General features: G+C 50.2%; 1 protein-coding gene across 1 annotated transcript in view; it reads left to right on the top strand.

Annotated features, from left to right (window-relative positions):
• The first annotated feature begins 684 nt into the window (after positions 1-684).
• Positions 685-14,099, top strand: part of HSPA12A (heat shock 70kDa protein 12A) — a 36,409-nt gene continuing 22,994 nt past the window's right edge. The window contains exons 1-5 of the mRNA XM_006831387.1: positions 685-761; positions 3,171-3,298; positions 9,522-9,708; positions 11,641-11,745; positions 13,116-13,232. Coding sequence (XP_006831450.1) covers positions 3,294-3,298; positions 9,522-9,708; positions 11,641-11,745; positions 13,116-13,232 — 414 coding nt within the window. The 5' untranslated portion in view covers positions 685-761; positions 3,171-3,293. The remainder of the gene's footprint in view (positions 762-3,170; positions 3,299-9,521; positions 9,709-11,640; positions 11,746-13,115; positions 13,233-14,099) is intronic.

Here is a 14,099-nt window from a genome sequence, read left to right as displayed (position 1 = left end):
TTCAGTATCGTGACAACAGCAGCCTCATATGGACAGACGGGTGGGGCTGCTCTGATGTCACAGGTTGGGAATAAACCCGGGTCTCCTGTATTTGCTGTTGTTGTTGTTAAGTGCCTTCGAGTCGTTTACGACTCATAGGGACCCTGTATAGGGTTTTCAAAGAGCAGCTGGTGGGTTTGAACCTCTGATCTGTGGTTCACAGTCCAGTGCTTATCCTACAGCGCCACACCAGGACTCCTATGTGGAAGGGGAGAATTCCATCACTGAACCCCAATGGGGTTGTTAATCTTTTGGCGATCCCTCACCACTTTGGGAAGCTGAGGGCTATGAAGCCTCTTCCCAGCAACTGCACACAGACATTTGTGTGTATACGAGGTGACCACAGGTTCCTCTGGTCCAGCATGGTGCCCGGGCTAAGGACCGGCTCAACAGAGAACTCAGCTGGAATCCGCACCTCCTGCTTAGTAGGGCTGAGGCAGCAGATGTAGAGAAAGAGCGTCTGTTTGGTTCCGTTGTAAATACAACTACAAGGTCGCAGACAAACCCCTGCCTTTATGGTTGGTTTCGGCCTTACCCACCACCTTAGCGGTTTTCTCAGGTAAAGCCACCTGGAGCCCGTTCCTGCTCAGGGATCACCACATATCACTTCAAGGTTGTATTTGTCTTTTCTTTCAGAGGCAGCGCCCACATCTGCATATTCGTCTCCTGCCCGAAGCCTGGGGGAGACCGGAATCACACCTCTGTCCCCTTCTCATATTGTGGTAAGAAATGAGGGGTGTGTTTGTGCGTTGACACAGGAGGGAGCTGCACTGACCCCCTTTACTTCTGGGTCTGCTCACCCAGGATAGACTTGCTGGGCAGAGATTCATTCAGCTGATCTGGAACCAGCCTGGGAGCGCAGACAAGTCCCTATCCCACCCTGTGCCTGAAAAGGTTGAAGATGTTAATCCTGCCTGCGATGTTAAGTAGCCTGCGATCTGTGAGCACTTACCATGTGCCAGCCACACGCTACATGCCATGCCTCTGTGATCTCATTGATTCTTTTGAAGCCACTATTGCTCCCTTTTTACAGATGCAGAAACTGAGGCTCAGAGGCTCAGGTTGCATTTCCAAGGATACTAATAAGGCACTGTTTGGATGTGCTAGTCATGGTTACTGCAGATGTAGTTGAGAACTGTGAACTAGACTCAGGATGCTCCCAGTGGTGCACAGGAAGTTCTGTATCACAGCTGTGAGCCTTTGATGGAGACTGGGACAGGTAGCTGTTGCCTGAGTCTTTTGTCCCAGTTTTGAGGGTTGTCCCTATGTGTATGAGCAAAGGGCTGGCTCTGGAGGGCCACTCTTGACACTTTTGCACCTTCATGTAGCCCCTGTTGTGGCTAGGGCTTCTGCAGCCATTGGCTGGGGTGACCTGGGCACAGCCTTTTGCAGAGCCAGGCCTCAGAGCCTGGACGTCCTCCACTTGGAGGGATGAGTCCGTGTGAGTGACCCTCATGATGACAGAGTGTTGGCCAGCTGCAGTCCACTGTCCTCTCCAAAACTGGGACCAGTATAACTGCCTCACAGCCTTTAGCCAGGGAGACCTGAGCAGGATGTCCTCTCTACCCTGAACTTCACAAGCAGATGACTGTTGTCAAAGATCCTCAGGACAGGCACCCAGTGGGTAGGGCAGCTTTTCCTCACCATCTTGGCTCCCTAAAGGGGACTTGCTGAGACCCAGGAAAGGATGTCTGTTTGTCCCGGTTTTCCTAACCCTGAAACTCCTCTGTTGTTGTTTAGTGACATCGAGTCAGTTGTGACTCATTGAGACCCTGTGGAGGGTTTCCGAGGAGCTGCTGGTGAGTTTGAACTGATGACCTTGTGGTTCACAGTCCAGGGCTGATCCTGCAACGCTACACCCGGAGTCCTAGTCCTGGACAAACTGGGAGGGCTGGTCGCTTTTCACCAAGTTCCTGAGGGCTCCCTGCAAGAGCTTGAGGTTCACCTTGGGGCACGTGGGGAAGGGGTCAAGGTGAAGGGAGGCCAGTGGGCAGGGTTCTCTGCTTGACCCAAAACAAAACAAAATCCACTTCCATCAAATTGATTCTGACTCATAGAGGTCCTATAGGATAGTCAAACTTTTCCTTAACGTTTCCAAGACGACATCTTTATGGGAGCAGACAATGTTAACGTTCTCCTTTAGAGCATCCAGTGGGTTTGAACCATCAACCTTGAGGTTAGCAGTCCAACGTTTAATCCACTGCACCACCAAGGTGCTCTCGTTTTAGTCAATATCCGGAGAAGACACACCAGAATGCTCCTTAGAAGCTAGGACAGCTGGACGTCAGTTCACATACTGTGGGCATGTCATCAGGAAGGGCCAGTCCCTTGAGAAGGACGTCATACTTGACAAAGTGGAGGGTCACCAGAAAGGCGGAAGGCCCCCAACCTGATGGATTGACACAGTGGTGATAACAGTGGACTTCAGCATCACAGAGGTGAAGGTGACCCGGAGCAGTGTGTCCTTCCGTTGGCTGTAGGGTCACCAGGTGTCGGAACCGACTCGGTTCCTAACAACACCAGGACTCAACAACAACATGGGATTTTTTTTTAAAACTCTGAACTACTTTAAAGAAAAGAATTGCAGGCCTGGACTGTCCTGGCTGACTTACTGGGCAGGTGAGGAGGGGGCGGGTCCCTAGAGTACTGGCCTCCTTGGCTCTTCCCACTTACACAGAGAACATGGGCATACAGGACAGGTACCAGGGGCCTAAGGAAAGAGCTCTGGGCAGTGACTGGAGTCTGCACAGGACTCGGGAGGGTGTTGGGACTGCAGCCTCCGGACTTCTGACCCTGTTGGTAGAATGTGTGTTGTTAGCCATGCTCCTGTGCAGGTGGTAAAGGAAGGGGTGGGAGAGCTGCAGACAGGTGCCCTCAGCCAGTGGGCCTGACCCTCCTCTCAGACTGGGCAGCTGCCAGCATGTCAGGGCCACCTCCTTTGAAACTCCTCCAGTGGGAGCTGAGTCTGTCCAGGCCCTCCCCAGAGCTTGCCATGTGGCCGACTGGAGCCGGAATGTGCTTCAGTGTGAAGTGGGCACATGACTGGGCAGGGATGGAGCCACCAGGGCCATCTCCCTGGAAGCCAGGGTCGGCCTCCCTCCCGGCCCTAACCCGGCCTCTCTCTCCTGCAGAACGACGCTGACCCGAATGTCTCAGAGCAGCAGACATTTCTCGTGGTGGTCGCCATTGACTTTGGAACAACGTCCAGTGGCTATGCCTACAGCTTTACCAAGGAGCCGGAGTGCATCCACGTGATGAGGTGATGCAGGGGCACTGGGGAGTCCTAGTCATGTGGTCACGGCTCTGAGGAGACCTGGGGACACTGGGGGGCAGGAGAAGCATTAGTCAGTGAGCCCATAGGAGGAAGGGCCCTCAGGCCTGGCTCAGCCCAAACTTACCGTGCCCCTTTGGGGAAGCCACTTCTGGCTCCAGGGTTTGGGTCTATAAAAGGTTGGTTTCATTCTGCTTTAGTTGGTCTGGGGTGGGGCCTGGGCAATGGTGTGTTTGAAACCTGGCTCCCCCAAGCCCACCTCACCCCACCTCAGTGATTCCAGTGTGCAGTGAAGGGCACTGAATAGACAGTGTCTGGGATGAATATGACCCAGGAACCGACTCGGCCACTTACTGTATGATCCTTGGAAACCACTGAACCTGTTACACCCCAGTCTTCCCGTCTGTTCAGTGGGGCCATGCAGAGTCTACCTCACAGAGCCTGTGTGTGATTGAAGAAAAATTTCTTCCAAGTGTTTACCAATTGTTGTCTTACCGACTCCAACTTTTGGTGACCCCATGTGTATCAGCGTAGAACTCTGCCTTGTAGGGTTTTGTTTTTTCCCCTACATTTTATTTATTTTGTTGTTGTTGAGAGCACACACAACAAAGCTTATACCAACTCAACAGTTTCCGCATATATAAAGAGGCTTCAAAAAATTTGTGGAAAATGGAATGAAAAGATAATGGATGTTTTCCATGAACTTTCTGAAGCCCCCTCATACAATTCAGTGACATTGACTATACCTTTCAGGTTGTGTAACCATTCTCACCCCTCCCTCACTGACATAAACTCACTGGCCCCTAAGGGTCTTGTCTCGTCTTTAAGTTACTCTTGTCTATTGGCCTCCACATACATAGTTCTTAAAAGAGCATAGAATTTATGGCAGCCATTTTTAACTGTAGTTCGACTTTAAGATGACATCAGGGGATATGTCTGATTTATTTAAAGTTTAAGGATAATCTCGGAGCACTAGTTTTAGGGGCTCTCCACCCTCCATGGCTCCAGAAAGTGTAGAGAATTTGAAATTCTGCCCTTCATTTCCCTGGTTTTAATCAGGGCTCTCCTCTGGAATCTTTGGTCGTGGTGTTCAATAATGGTAGCCCCACATCAACCACATGCAGACTTGATTCCATTTCCTCCTCCTATTCCTGACTCTCTTCCCTCTGGCCCTCCAGGTGAATAGAGACCAATTGTTGTGCCTTGGATGGACTCCATAAGGTTTTCAATGATTGATTTTTTTTTTTTTTTCTTCAAACTAGATTGCCACGCCTTTCTTTCAAGGCATCCCTGGGTGGACTCCAACATTTTGGTTGTTAGCCAAGTGCATTAACTGTTTGAATACACTTGGCTGCCAACCAGAATGCCCATCAAGTGCACATTGTTGTTGTTAACACTGTCGAGTCAGATCTGACCCTAAGTGACCCTTTATAGGGTTTCCAAGGCTGTAAATCTTTGGAAGGAGCTGAAAGCTTCATTTTTCTCCTGATGAGCAGCTGGTAGACTCGAACCTCTGACCTTGTGGTTTGCAGTCCAGTGCTTATCCTTCAGAGCCACCACACTTCAATCATATGCATATCCATGGTAAAATAGAAGTAGTAGTTGTTGAGGTCAAGCACTTATTGAGTCGATTCCTACTCCTAGCGACCCTGTATAGGCTTTCTGAGGAGCAGCTGGTGGGTTTGAATTGCCGACCTTGTGGTTCATTGTCCAGTGCTGATCCTACAGAGCCACACCAGTAGGAAGGTGATAATTCTTCCAGGTGAAGAACAACCATCAGTGATAGTGACCAGAAACCAAAAGCACCACGCCTGATAAAGACAAAATTGCAGCCCAGTGAACCCAGAAAGCAAAGTTGACTGGAGTCTCCTGGGATGCATTCTGTGCTCCAGATGCGCCCTTCCCCCAGTGCACACAATTCCACCACCCCCCACCCCACCCCCCTATGCACACACACATTGTAAATGGATGTGCATGAGGACTTCTGGTCTACCTGATCACCCATCATTGACTGCCCTACTCTGGCCCATGGCCTTCCTGAAAAGTCAGCTGTCCTTGAAACTACTGGAAACCAGGGATTTATCGCCCCAATTTCCATTTCAAGGGATGCCTCTGAAAATGTGTTATTGCAGTTCCTTCAACAGAGCAGTTGTGTAATTGAGCTACAGCTTCCCGAGTCAGATTTTAGGTGTTTTTATAAAGCACAAGTCATGATAAAGCAGTCTGCACCCCAGTCCTCTTGACAACCAGATGAGACTCAGCCTGAGGCTCTTGTCCTAAGAGGCCCCAGAGACAAGTGAGTTCTCCCATCAGGACATAATGAAAAGTCGGGTCTACCAGAGTACCCGCTGACAGCAGAGTCCTCTGGGCCCGAGGGCTTTCTCTGTTGACAGAGACCCATGAGGTAGAATACACCAATGGAAAAGAGCATGCTGTTAAAGCTAGAAGCTGTGTTGATCAGTTTTCAGGTAGTTGTGCTGAGAAACGTGGTTTCCACGGGACAGTCATGTAAGGAAAACAGAAAAGAAGGAGGAACTAGCTTTGAACTTGCTTTGGGAGGGCTGCTAGTCCGGGTGTGGTGCTCTAGGATAAGCACTGGACAGCAAGGTCTGTGTGAACCTCAAGGTTGTTGTCAGGTGCCATCGAGTCAGTACCAACTCATAGTGACCGTATGCACAACAGAAGGAAACACTGCCTGATCCTGGGCCAAGCTCACTGTCATTGTTATGCTTGAGCCCATTGATGCTGCCACTGTACCAATCCATCTCGCTGGGGGTCTTCCTCTTTGTCTCTGACCCTCCACTTTACCAAACATGATATCCTTCTCCAGTGACTGGTCCCTCCTGACAATGTGTCCAAAGATGTGTCCAATGAGAAACGAAGTCTGGCCATCCTGGCTTCCAAGGAGCACTTTGCCTATACTTCTTCCAAAAGAGATTTGTTGGTTCTTTTGGCAGTCCGTGGCACTTTTACTATTCTCCTCCAACACCATAACTCAAATGCATCAATTCTTCTACAGTCTTCTTTATTCACAAGCTAAGTTTCACATGCATATGAGATTACTGAAAATACCATGGTTTGGGTCAGGCACACCTTAGTCCTCAATCTTTGCTCTTCAGCACTTAAAAGAGGTCTTGTGCAGCAGATTTGCCCAATGCAATACATCACCCTAGTTCGTGACTGCTGCTTCCATGCGTGTTGATCGTTGATCTATACAAAACGAAGTCCTTGACAACTTCATTCTTTTCTCCATTTATATGGAACCTCAAGGTCAGCAGCTCAAACCCAGCAGCTGCTACTTGGAAAGCCTATATAGGGTTGCTGTGAGTTGCAACTGACTTGATGGCACTTAACAACAGCAATGGAGATTTTGTTATAGAGATTTTGGAGAGAATTTACCTCTGAATTATATTCCAATCAGAACATAGTAGTGTACCCAGGATGTAGACCGACACTGTTTTCATTTTTGGAGCAAAGTTAATGTGTACATAGGCATGAAGGAGTAAACATAGGAAGGGCGTAAGCTCATGTCACTATTAAGAGAAATGGAAAGCCCGTTTGTGAAAGGTGGAGTGTGGATAAGGAGTCCTGCTGGCACAAAGGTTGGGATCACAAACTCGCCCAGTGGCACCATGGGAGGAATGAGCTGCTATGAGTCAGAACCAATTCAAGTGCACATAGCAACAACAGTTTACATGCTTATCTGCGAAAGTAAAGGTTGGAAGCTTCAGTCCACCCTGAGGCAACTGGAAGGAAATGCCTGGTGATACACACCAATAAATCAGCCATTGTTGGGGTGGAGAGGAGCCCAGTTCTACTCTGACACACATGGGGTTGGCCTGGGTGGGAACCCACCTGACACGCTGGTTATACTGACTGCAATAATAGGAATGATAATACCTACATTAGTGAGTGGCAGCTGATTTGTGAGCACTTTATGTATGGTATGTCCCTAGCCAGGTTTTTAAATTTTCTTTTTTTTATTGTGAGGTTTACATGGGAGAACATCAGCTTTACACTCATCCTATCATATTTCATTTCATTGCAATGATTACGATCCCCTCCATGCATCATCAATAACCAAAGGGTATACCCCACAGGCCTGCCTTCCGGCTGCCAGCACACAGCCCCTCTCCCTCCCTGAGTCCAGTGTCCCCAGCCACTCCATCTGCCCACCACATCGTCTCTGTCTCCATCCCTGGCGTCACTGCCTTTCTGGGTAGTGGTCACTCTCTCCGTTCTTCTCACTTGATGGTCCCAGTGACCTCTGCTCCTGGGCCGCAAAATCAATCTCTCCCCTTCTTTTGTCAAAAAACATCTACCTCTGTATTTCTGACCCTCACAGTCAGTCCTGATGGCAATTATTCACTATTGTACCACAAGAGTCTTATCCCCATTTCCTTTCACCAGCCTGGGTCCAACAGATTGGAAATCACTCAGTGGTGGTTCTACCTTCCCCCACCCCATCTGGAACCAGGATCCCTCTTGAAAGCTTGTAAGCCAGTCACTTCTTGCCTTTATACTCCCACCCCCCACACACACACCTCATTTTGGGTAGCCAGTGTCTAAGTTACCCATCAAGCCAGGTGTTTTTAATACCTCCATTTTACAGATTAGGGAAATGAGGCCTGGAGGGGCCAAGCCACTTGTTCCCGTTCATGGTCAAGAAATGGTGGATGTGGGTGCAGTTCTGCTAGAGACTGCACTGTTGGTCCCTCCTCCCCCGTCAATTCATGGACTTCTGGTTTGTCTTTTCCCTCAGCTCCTTGGAAACCCCACAGAGGTTCGAAGGCACTTAACAACAACAACGAAATTCACCCTGGCTTTCTGATTTTTTATGTGAACATGGATTTCTTCTGTAGGTTTCAGATGTTGCAGAAAGATGTCCTGGGTCCCCACGTGGCCCCACTCACGTGGACAGTAGCGCTGGTGGAGATTGTTTTCTGCTGGCCGCTCAGGTTCCTTCTGGGGAGAGCCCGCAGGATGGGTGCTGAAAACAAGCGTGGGCCTTGAGAGGGAGCCAGGCTTTCTGTATTTTCTACACTGTGCCCTCTGTACTGAGCCCAACTGAAACCCGATATCCTATAACTTCTGGGATAGGGCTGCTTGAGGAGGGCATGGGTGGGCTGCTGTTCCCTCTGCATTCACGAGACTTGTTGCTGCTAACTTGGATAAGCACTGGTGTCTGTAGAGACAATAAAGAGAATTCATATTGTTGCTTGAATTGCTGGGCCTCTCCCTGGGGCAAACACTTTTGGCTCCTATTCCATTTGGTTTTCCATGAGTGCTTCCTGTAATGAAAAGACCCAATGAGCAAACTGCTGACCTTCCTTAGAACTGGTCAGAAACACCAAACCAAACCTTCCCCATTGTCGTCAAATCGATTCCAACTTACAGCGACCCTGTAGGATGGAGTAGAACTGCCCCATAGGGTTTCGAGGCTGTAATTCTTTACAGAAGCAAACTGCCTCTGTGTTCTTCCGTGGAACAGCTGGTGGGTTCAAGCACTTAACCTCGGCGTTCAGAGCACAGGAGTCTTTTTCTTAGTGATTCGGGTCACAGTGGAGCTGCTGCAAGGGCCGGGGGCTCTGGGATCTGCCTGCTCAGAGGGTCAGGATCATCCCTGTCTCCATGAGGTCACTATGGGGTCTGCATCCAGATGGAGTTGGACTGGGAAGTTGGCCAGGGGACATTACAGACCCATTGGGCTGGCTCTACTGAGTTTGATGGTACAAGTGAGGAGCCCCTCAGAGGGCAGCGGGAGACATGTGCCTGGCACACAGTTGTTGTTGTTAAGTGCCCTCGATTCGATTCTGACCCATAGCGACCCTGAACAGGGTTTCCGAGGCTGTAAATCTTTACGGGAGCAGAAAGCTCATCTTTCTTCCGTGGAGCAGCTGGTAGTTTTGAACTGCTGACCTTGTGGTTCGCAGACCGATTCATAACCACTATGCTACCAGAGCTCAGAGTAGGTGCTCAGTAAATGCCGAGTGGGAGATACAGGCAAACCTGTATATTGAGTGAGAAGTTGGGAACTTGCTCCCCTCGGTTTTCTTTGGACCTGTAGATGAGTTTCCAGTCCCTTGCTCAACCACTGGCCCAGCTCCTGTGAGCTCTCACATGCATCACAGTCGTGCATACAGTGGATGCTCAGGTAAGTGCAGCCAGGGCAACGGGGCTCCCATAACCTCTGCCCTTTCCTTGGTGGCAGGCGATGGGAAGGAGGTGACCCTGGTGTGTCCAACCAGAAGACTCCAACCACCATGTTGTTGACGCCTGAGCGGAGGTTCCACAGTTTCGGCTACGCAGCCAGGGACTTCTACCATGACCTGGACCCCAACGAGGCCAAGCAGTGGCTATACCTGGAAAAGTTCAAGATGAAGCTGCACACCACTGGGGTAAGCAAGCCTCAGCCCACCCCAAGTCGGAGTCCTGGGCCTCCAGCCTTGGGGGAGCTTTCCAACCCAGGGCTCCTCAGACGCTTCCCAGGCAGAAGCGCATGTGCACTGAGTTTGTATTTAGAAACGACCCGACCGGGAGTACTCACACTCTCTGAGCACTTGCTGGTGTATATGCAGGCAGGAGATCGTCAGGTATTTGACGACTTGCCTGACTTGGAAATGGGCCCATCAGACTGGACGGTGGCTGTAGCATGGGGGTACGCTGTTATGCAGAAATTAATCCTTCACTTGCTGCATTGCTTGGCCTTCGTGGATCCTGAAGGAGGAACATGGAGACTGGAGACATCTGGAGAGCGGGGACAGTGGCTATTAACTGGCCATCCTGGAGTTGACAACCAGTAACAACTGGTGCACCAGCTTTCTGTGTGGGACAGGGTTTAGCTCAGGAAATCAGGTGCCCTGCTGGTCATGTCCCTAAACTCTGTCCTCTGCTCCCATCAACTGGACCAAGATGCTGGATGTCAATAAGTATGCAAACTAAGGCAATTAAGCAGAGTCAGCGGGGAGGTGGGGTGCTGGATAGAAGTGTTTTTCAGTGTAAGCATTTTATCCTCACACATTCTTTAACTCCTGGTACTTAGAATAGGAAATGAAAGGCATAGTGTTTAAGGCCTCGGGCACAGCTCCTGGGGTCAGACTTGTTGTTGTTGTTGTTGTTGTTAAGTGCCATCGAGTCGGGTCCGACCCATAGCGACCCTGTACAGGGTTTCCGAGGGTGTAAATCTTTACGGGAGTAGAAAGCCTCATCTTTCTCCCGCCTGGGTTTAAATGCTGTCTCTGCTAGCTTCAAGACACTTAATCCAAGTTCCTCAGTCTCTCTGTGGCGTGGTTTTCCTTATCTGTGAAATGGGGTAATGATAGCGGCGTTTTCAAGGTAGATGGTAAGCCCCTGGTGGAATCCAGTGCTAACTATCAGTACAGCACAGGCTTCCCCTCCAAGCCGGCGGGGGTGGGGGGGGGAGGGGCTTCCTGGTGCTTGGACCCCCTTCTGAGCCTGGGATCCACCGCCCAATAGCACACACAGGGAAGAGAGGCAGCTGAAGGCTATGTTAGGAGGAGGGATGCAGACACCACAAGGCTGGGGTTAGTGACTCAGTGCCCCTTTAAGGTCCAGAGGCGGTGCATAATTACCCAGAATTACCCAGCCTGGATCAGTCTGAGTCCCTGCGGACTTTCCCCTAGCAGTAAAGAGCCTCTTGGTGACTTGGGGGCTTCTCTTGTGTTTTGCTTGCACTCTCCACCCCTTCCATTCTCCCGGGTTGCCCTCATCATTTTTTAATGACCCCTGGCCACCAGCACCTGAGCTCTCACGAGCATCCTCCATCCAAGGACTGTGCTTCCTCAGCAGCTCCTCTGGCTCCTGGCAGAGAGGAGGTTATGATGCTGGACTCTCGAGGGATTAGGTAGCTCAAGCTTTAGGATATTTTGCTTACTTGGTTGGCAGCTCTGGAGAATGAAAGCTTCATGTCTGCTTAGTGTCATTCACAGCATCGAGTTGGCTGATTTCTGCCTCCATTAGGGGAACTCCCAAGGGTGATGGTGTGTGTTGGAAATAGTATGTAAATGTAATCGGGAGTGCCGGCTGCTCCTTTTTTTTTCTTTCCCTGGCACTGTCATTAACTCCAAACCTCTGATCCTGGAGGAGCCAGGAGAGAGAGGGAGAGAGAAAGAGAAAGAGGGCAGGGAGTGGAGGTGGGGGCTGTGAGGCAGAGTCTCCTCTGGGGGACCCTCCATCCCAGCCTACTTCTCAAACATCTGGACACACAGGCATGACCCCCCAGGACTCCCTCCAACAAGGAGTCCTTAGAGCCAGGAGGTGGGTGTTCTCGCATCATCACCCCACTGCCTCATGCTTTCTCCCCCAACCAGGACCTCACCATGGAGACTGACCTGATGGCATCCAATGGCAAGAAGGTGAAAGCTCTTGAAATCTTTGCGTATGCCCTGCAGTACTTTAAGGAGCAGGCTCTGAAGGTAAGCCCACAGCAGTGGGCTCTGCATGGTAGGTGGAGGTGTCCAGGAGCGGGGGCTCACTGTGTGTGAGTCAACTCCACAGCATCTGGGTTTTCAGCGTGTTGGTCCTTCACAGAGGACAGAAGGACTCGCCGAGGGGAGGAGTCACTGCATGTTTGACCAGAAGAGATGAAAGTAAGGGTTTCTCAGAAGTCACAGCAAATGATGCAATTTCGATGTTCATGAAGGAAAGCAAGTTAAAGTAACTGACAATAAAAAGGCAAAACAGAATACCCAGCGTTCTCTAGTCAATTCTGACTCCCAGTGATCCTATTGGACAGAGAACTGCCCCATAGAGGATCCAATGATGTCATCCTTATGGAAGCAGATGTGCATAACCATCTCTTACAGAGTGACTGGCGGGTTCTAACCTGTGACCTCATGGTTAGCAGCCAAGTGCTTGTCAGTTTCCTTTCCCTCCCTTTTCCGCTCACTGGTGAAGGAATTGCCTAGTTGGAAACACTTCCTGCAGCCCGAGGAAGAGCCCCAGTGGTGTTTTGAACCCCTGTTCTATTTGTTGTTGTTGTTAAGTGCCATCGAGTTGGTTCCAACTCATAGCGGCCTTGTATAGGGTTTCCAAGGAGCAGCTGATGAGTTTGAACTGCCGACCTTGTGGTCCGGTGCTTTATCCTACAGCGCTCTGAATAACCCTGGTGGTAATGATGCCATGCGTAGGGCCATTCTCCGAACCTGTCACAGTGCTCACCTGCTCTAAAGCCCAGTGCAGACCTGTGACGGATAAAATATTATGATAAAAAGAACACTTGTTTCATATTAGGCCAAAGCAGAGATGTTTTTAAAACAGATTTCTACGAGAATTCACTGATCAAAGAGGAAGCTAATTCAGTGACGGGGTGGATCACACCCAATTTAACTATTTGAAACAAAAGGCAAGATCAGATGCCCATCAAACAAAAAAACAACAAAATAACCGAAATGAATATTTTATCAGCTTATGAATCTGAAGTGTGTCTGCAGGGCCAGTTTTGATGTATATGTACATCAGTGTGTGTTTAGGTGTAATTTCAGATTTATCTGTGACTACAGCAACAGGAAGGGAAAGTAGAGGGTAGGAGAGAGTGATGATCAGCACAAGGCTTTGGCTCGATGCTTCACATTGGTTTTCATTCAGTCTTATCAGTATCGCTATGTATTAGGTTTGTTATTCCCATTTTACAGATGGGCACACTGAGGTCTTAGAACGTTCCAGAGACACATTTTCCTCTCCTTGGACCTGATGGAAAAGGAGTCTTTGGCAGGGGTGAAGCAGGAAAGGTGTTTTTGGGGACCAGCTGTGCCCACTTGACCTGTTATCTTTTCCTTGGCTTCAGGAGCTGAGTGACCAGGCAGGTTCGGACTTTGAGAACTCTGATGTCAGATGGGTCATTACGGTGCCGGCCATCTGGAAACAGCCTGCCAAGCAGTTCATGAGACAAGCTGCCTACCAGGTGAGTGAGGACCAGGACAGGCAGGGGCCGGTGAGAGCGAAAGGGCAGAAGGATCCCAGGTGTCATCCTGGTTGTGACTTTGCCCACAGTGGTGACTGCAGCCTCGCTCACATTGTCCCCCAATACCACAGGCTTCCGGAGGCACTGAGACCTGGAACCTGCCAGGTGCCTGTATGTCCTCTGAGGGGAAGCAGGGCCTGTCAGATAGGCAAAGACTTGGGATCCATTTTCCTTCTGACTTTACCCATGTCCTGGACATGTCTCCACGGTAGATTGGAAATGGAGTGAGAGACATTTCTCTGTGGGAAAACAGAAGTGAGGACCTAAGGAAGAGGCATGGGGAAATGGGACTCTGTGAATACGAAAGGAGTAAAGTCAGGTTCACTCGCCATGGACCAGGCAGATCAGCTTAGTGCAGAGGCGGGGAATAAAGGAAAGAAGATTGTCCTCTGCAGGCTTCCTGGAGACCTGGGTAGTGGCAGACGCCTGGGTAAGGACAGTGGTGTGGCCAAGGAACATCAACATGACGCTCATCAACCTCGGATACAGACCACCAGTGCCAATGGCAGCCCGTGCCTGCCGGTGCTGGGGGCCAGCATGGCGCCACGGGGTCTGAGATGTCCAGCTTGTGAGGTTGGCTTCCCCACTGCAGACAGTGTTAGACATGATGAGGCTTCTAGGAGGACTGTATGTTGTGATATCAGCACAGAGCTGGTACCTGTTGTACTTCATCCTCTTGGGGAGTGTGTGCCCCTGCTGGGGTCTGATCTACACTGTGTACTGAGGTCGGTCTGGGGAAAGTGGGCACAGCTGCCCTTTTGCCTGGTTGGCCTCGAGAGACAGCCTGTCCGTCTTTCCCAGGAGAAT

The sequence above is a fragment of the Chrysochloris asiatica genome, unplaced genomic scaffold, assembly GCF_000296735.1.
Source record: "Chrysochloris asiatica unplaced genomic scaffold, ChrAsi1.0 scaffold00003, whole genome shotgun sequence".
In the NCBI taxonomy this organism is placed as follows: Eukaryota; Metazoa; Chordata; class Mammalia; order Afrosoricida; family Chrysochloridae; genus Chrysochloris; species Chrysochloris asiatica.
The sequence above is the reverse complement of the archived record's forward strand: the minus strand, read 5'-3'. Positions and strand labels throughout refer to the sequence as shown.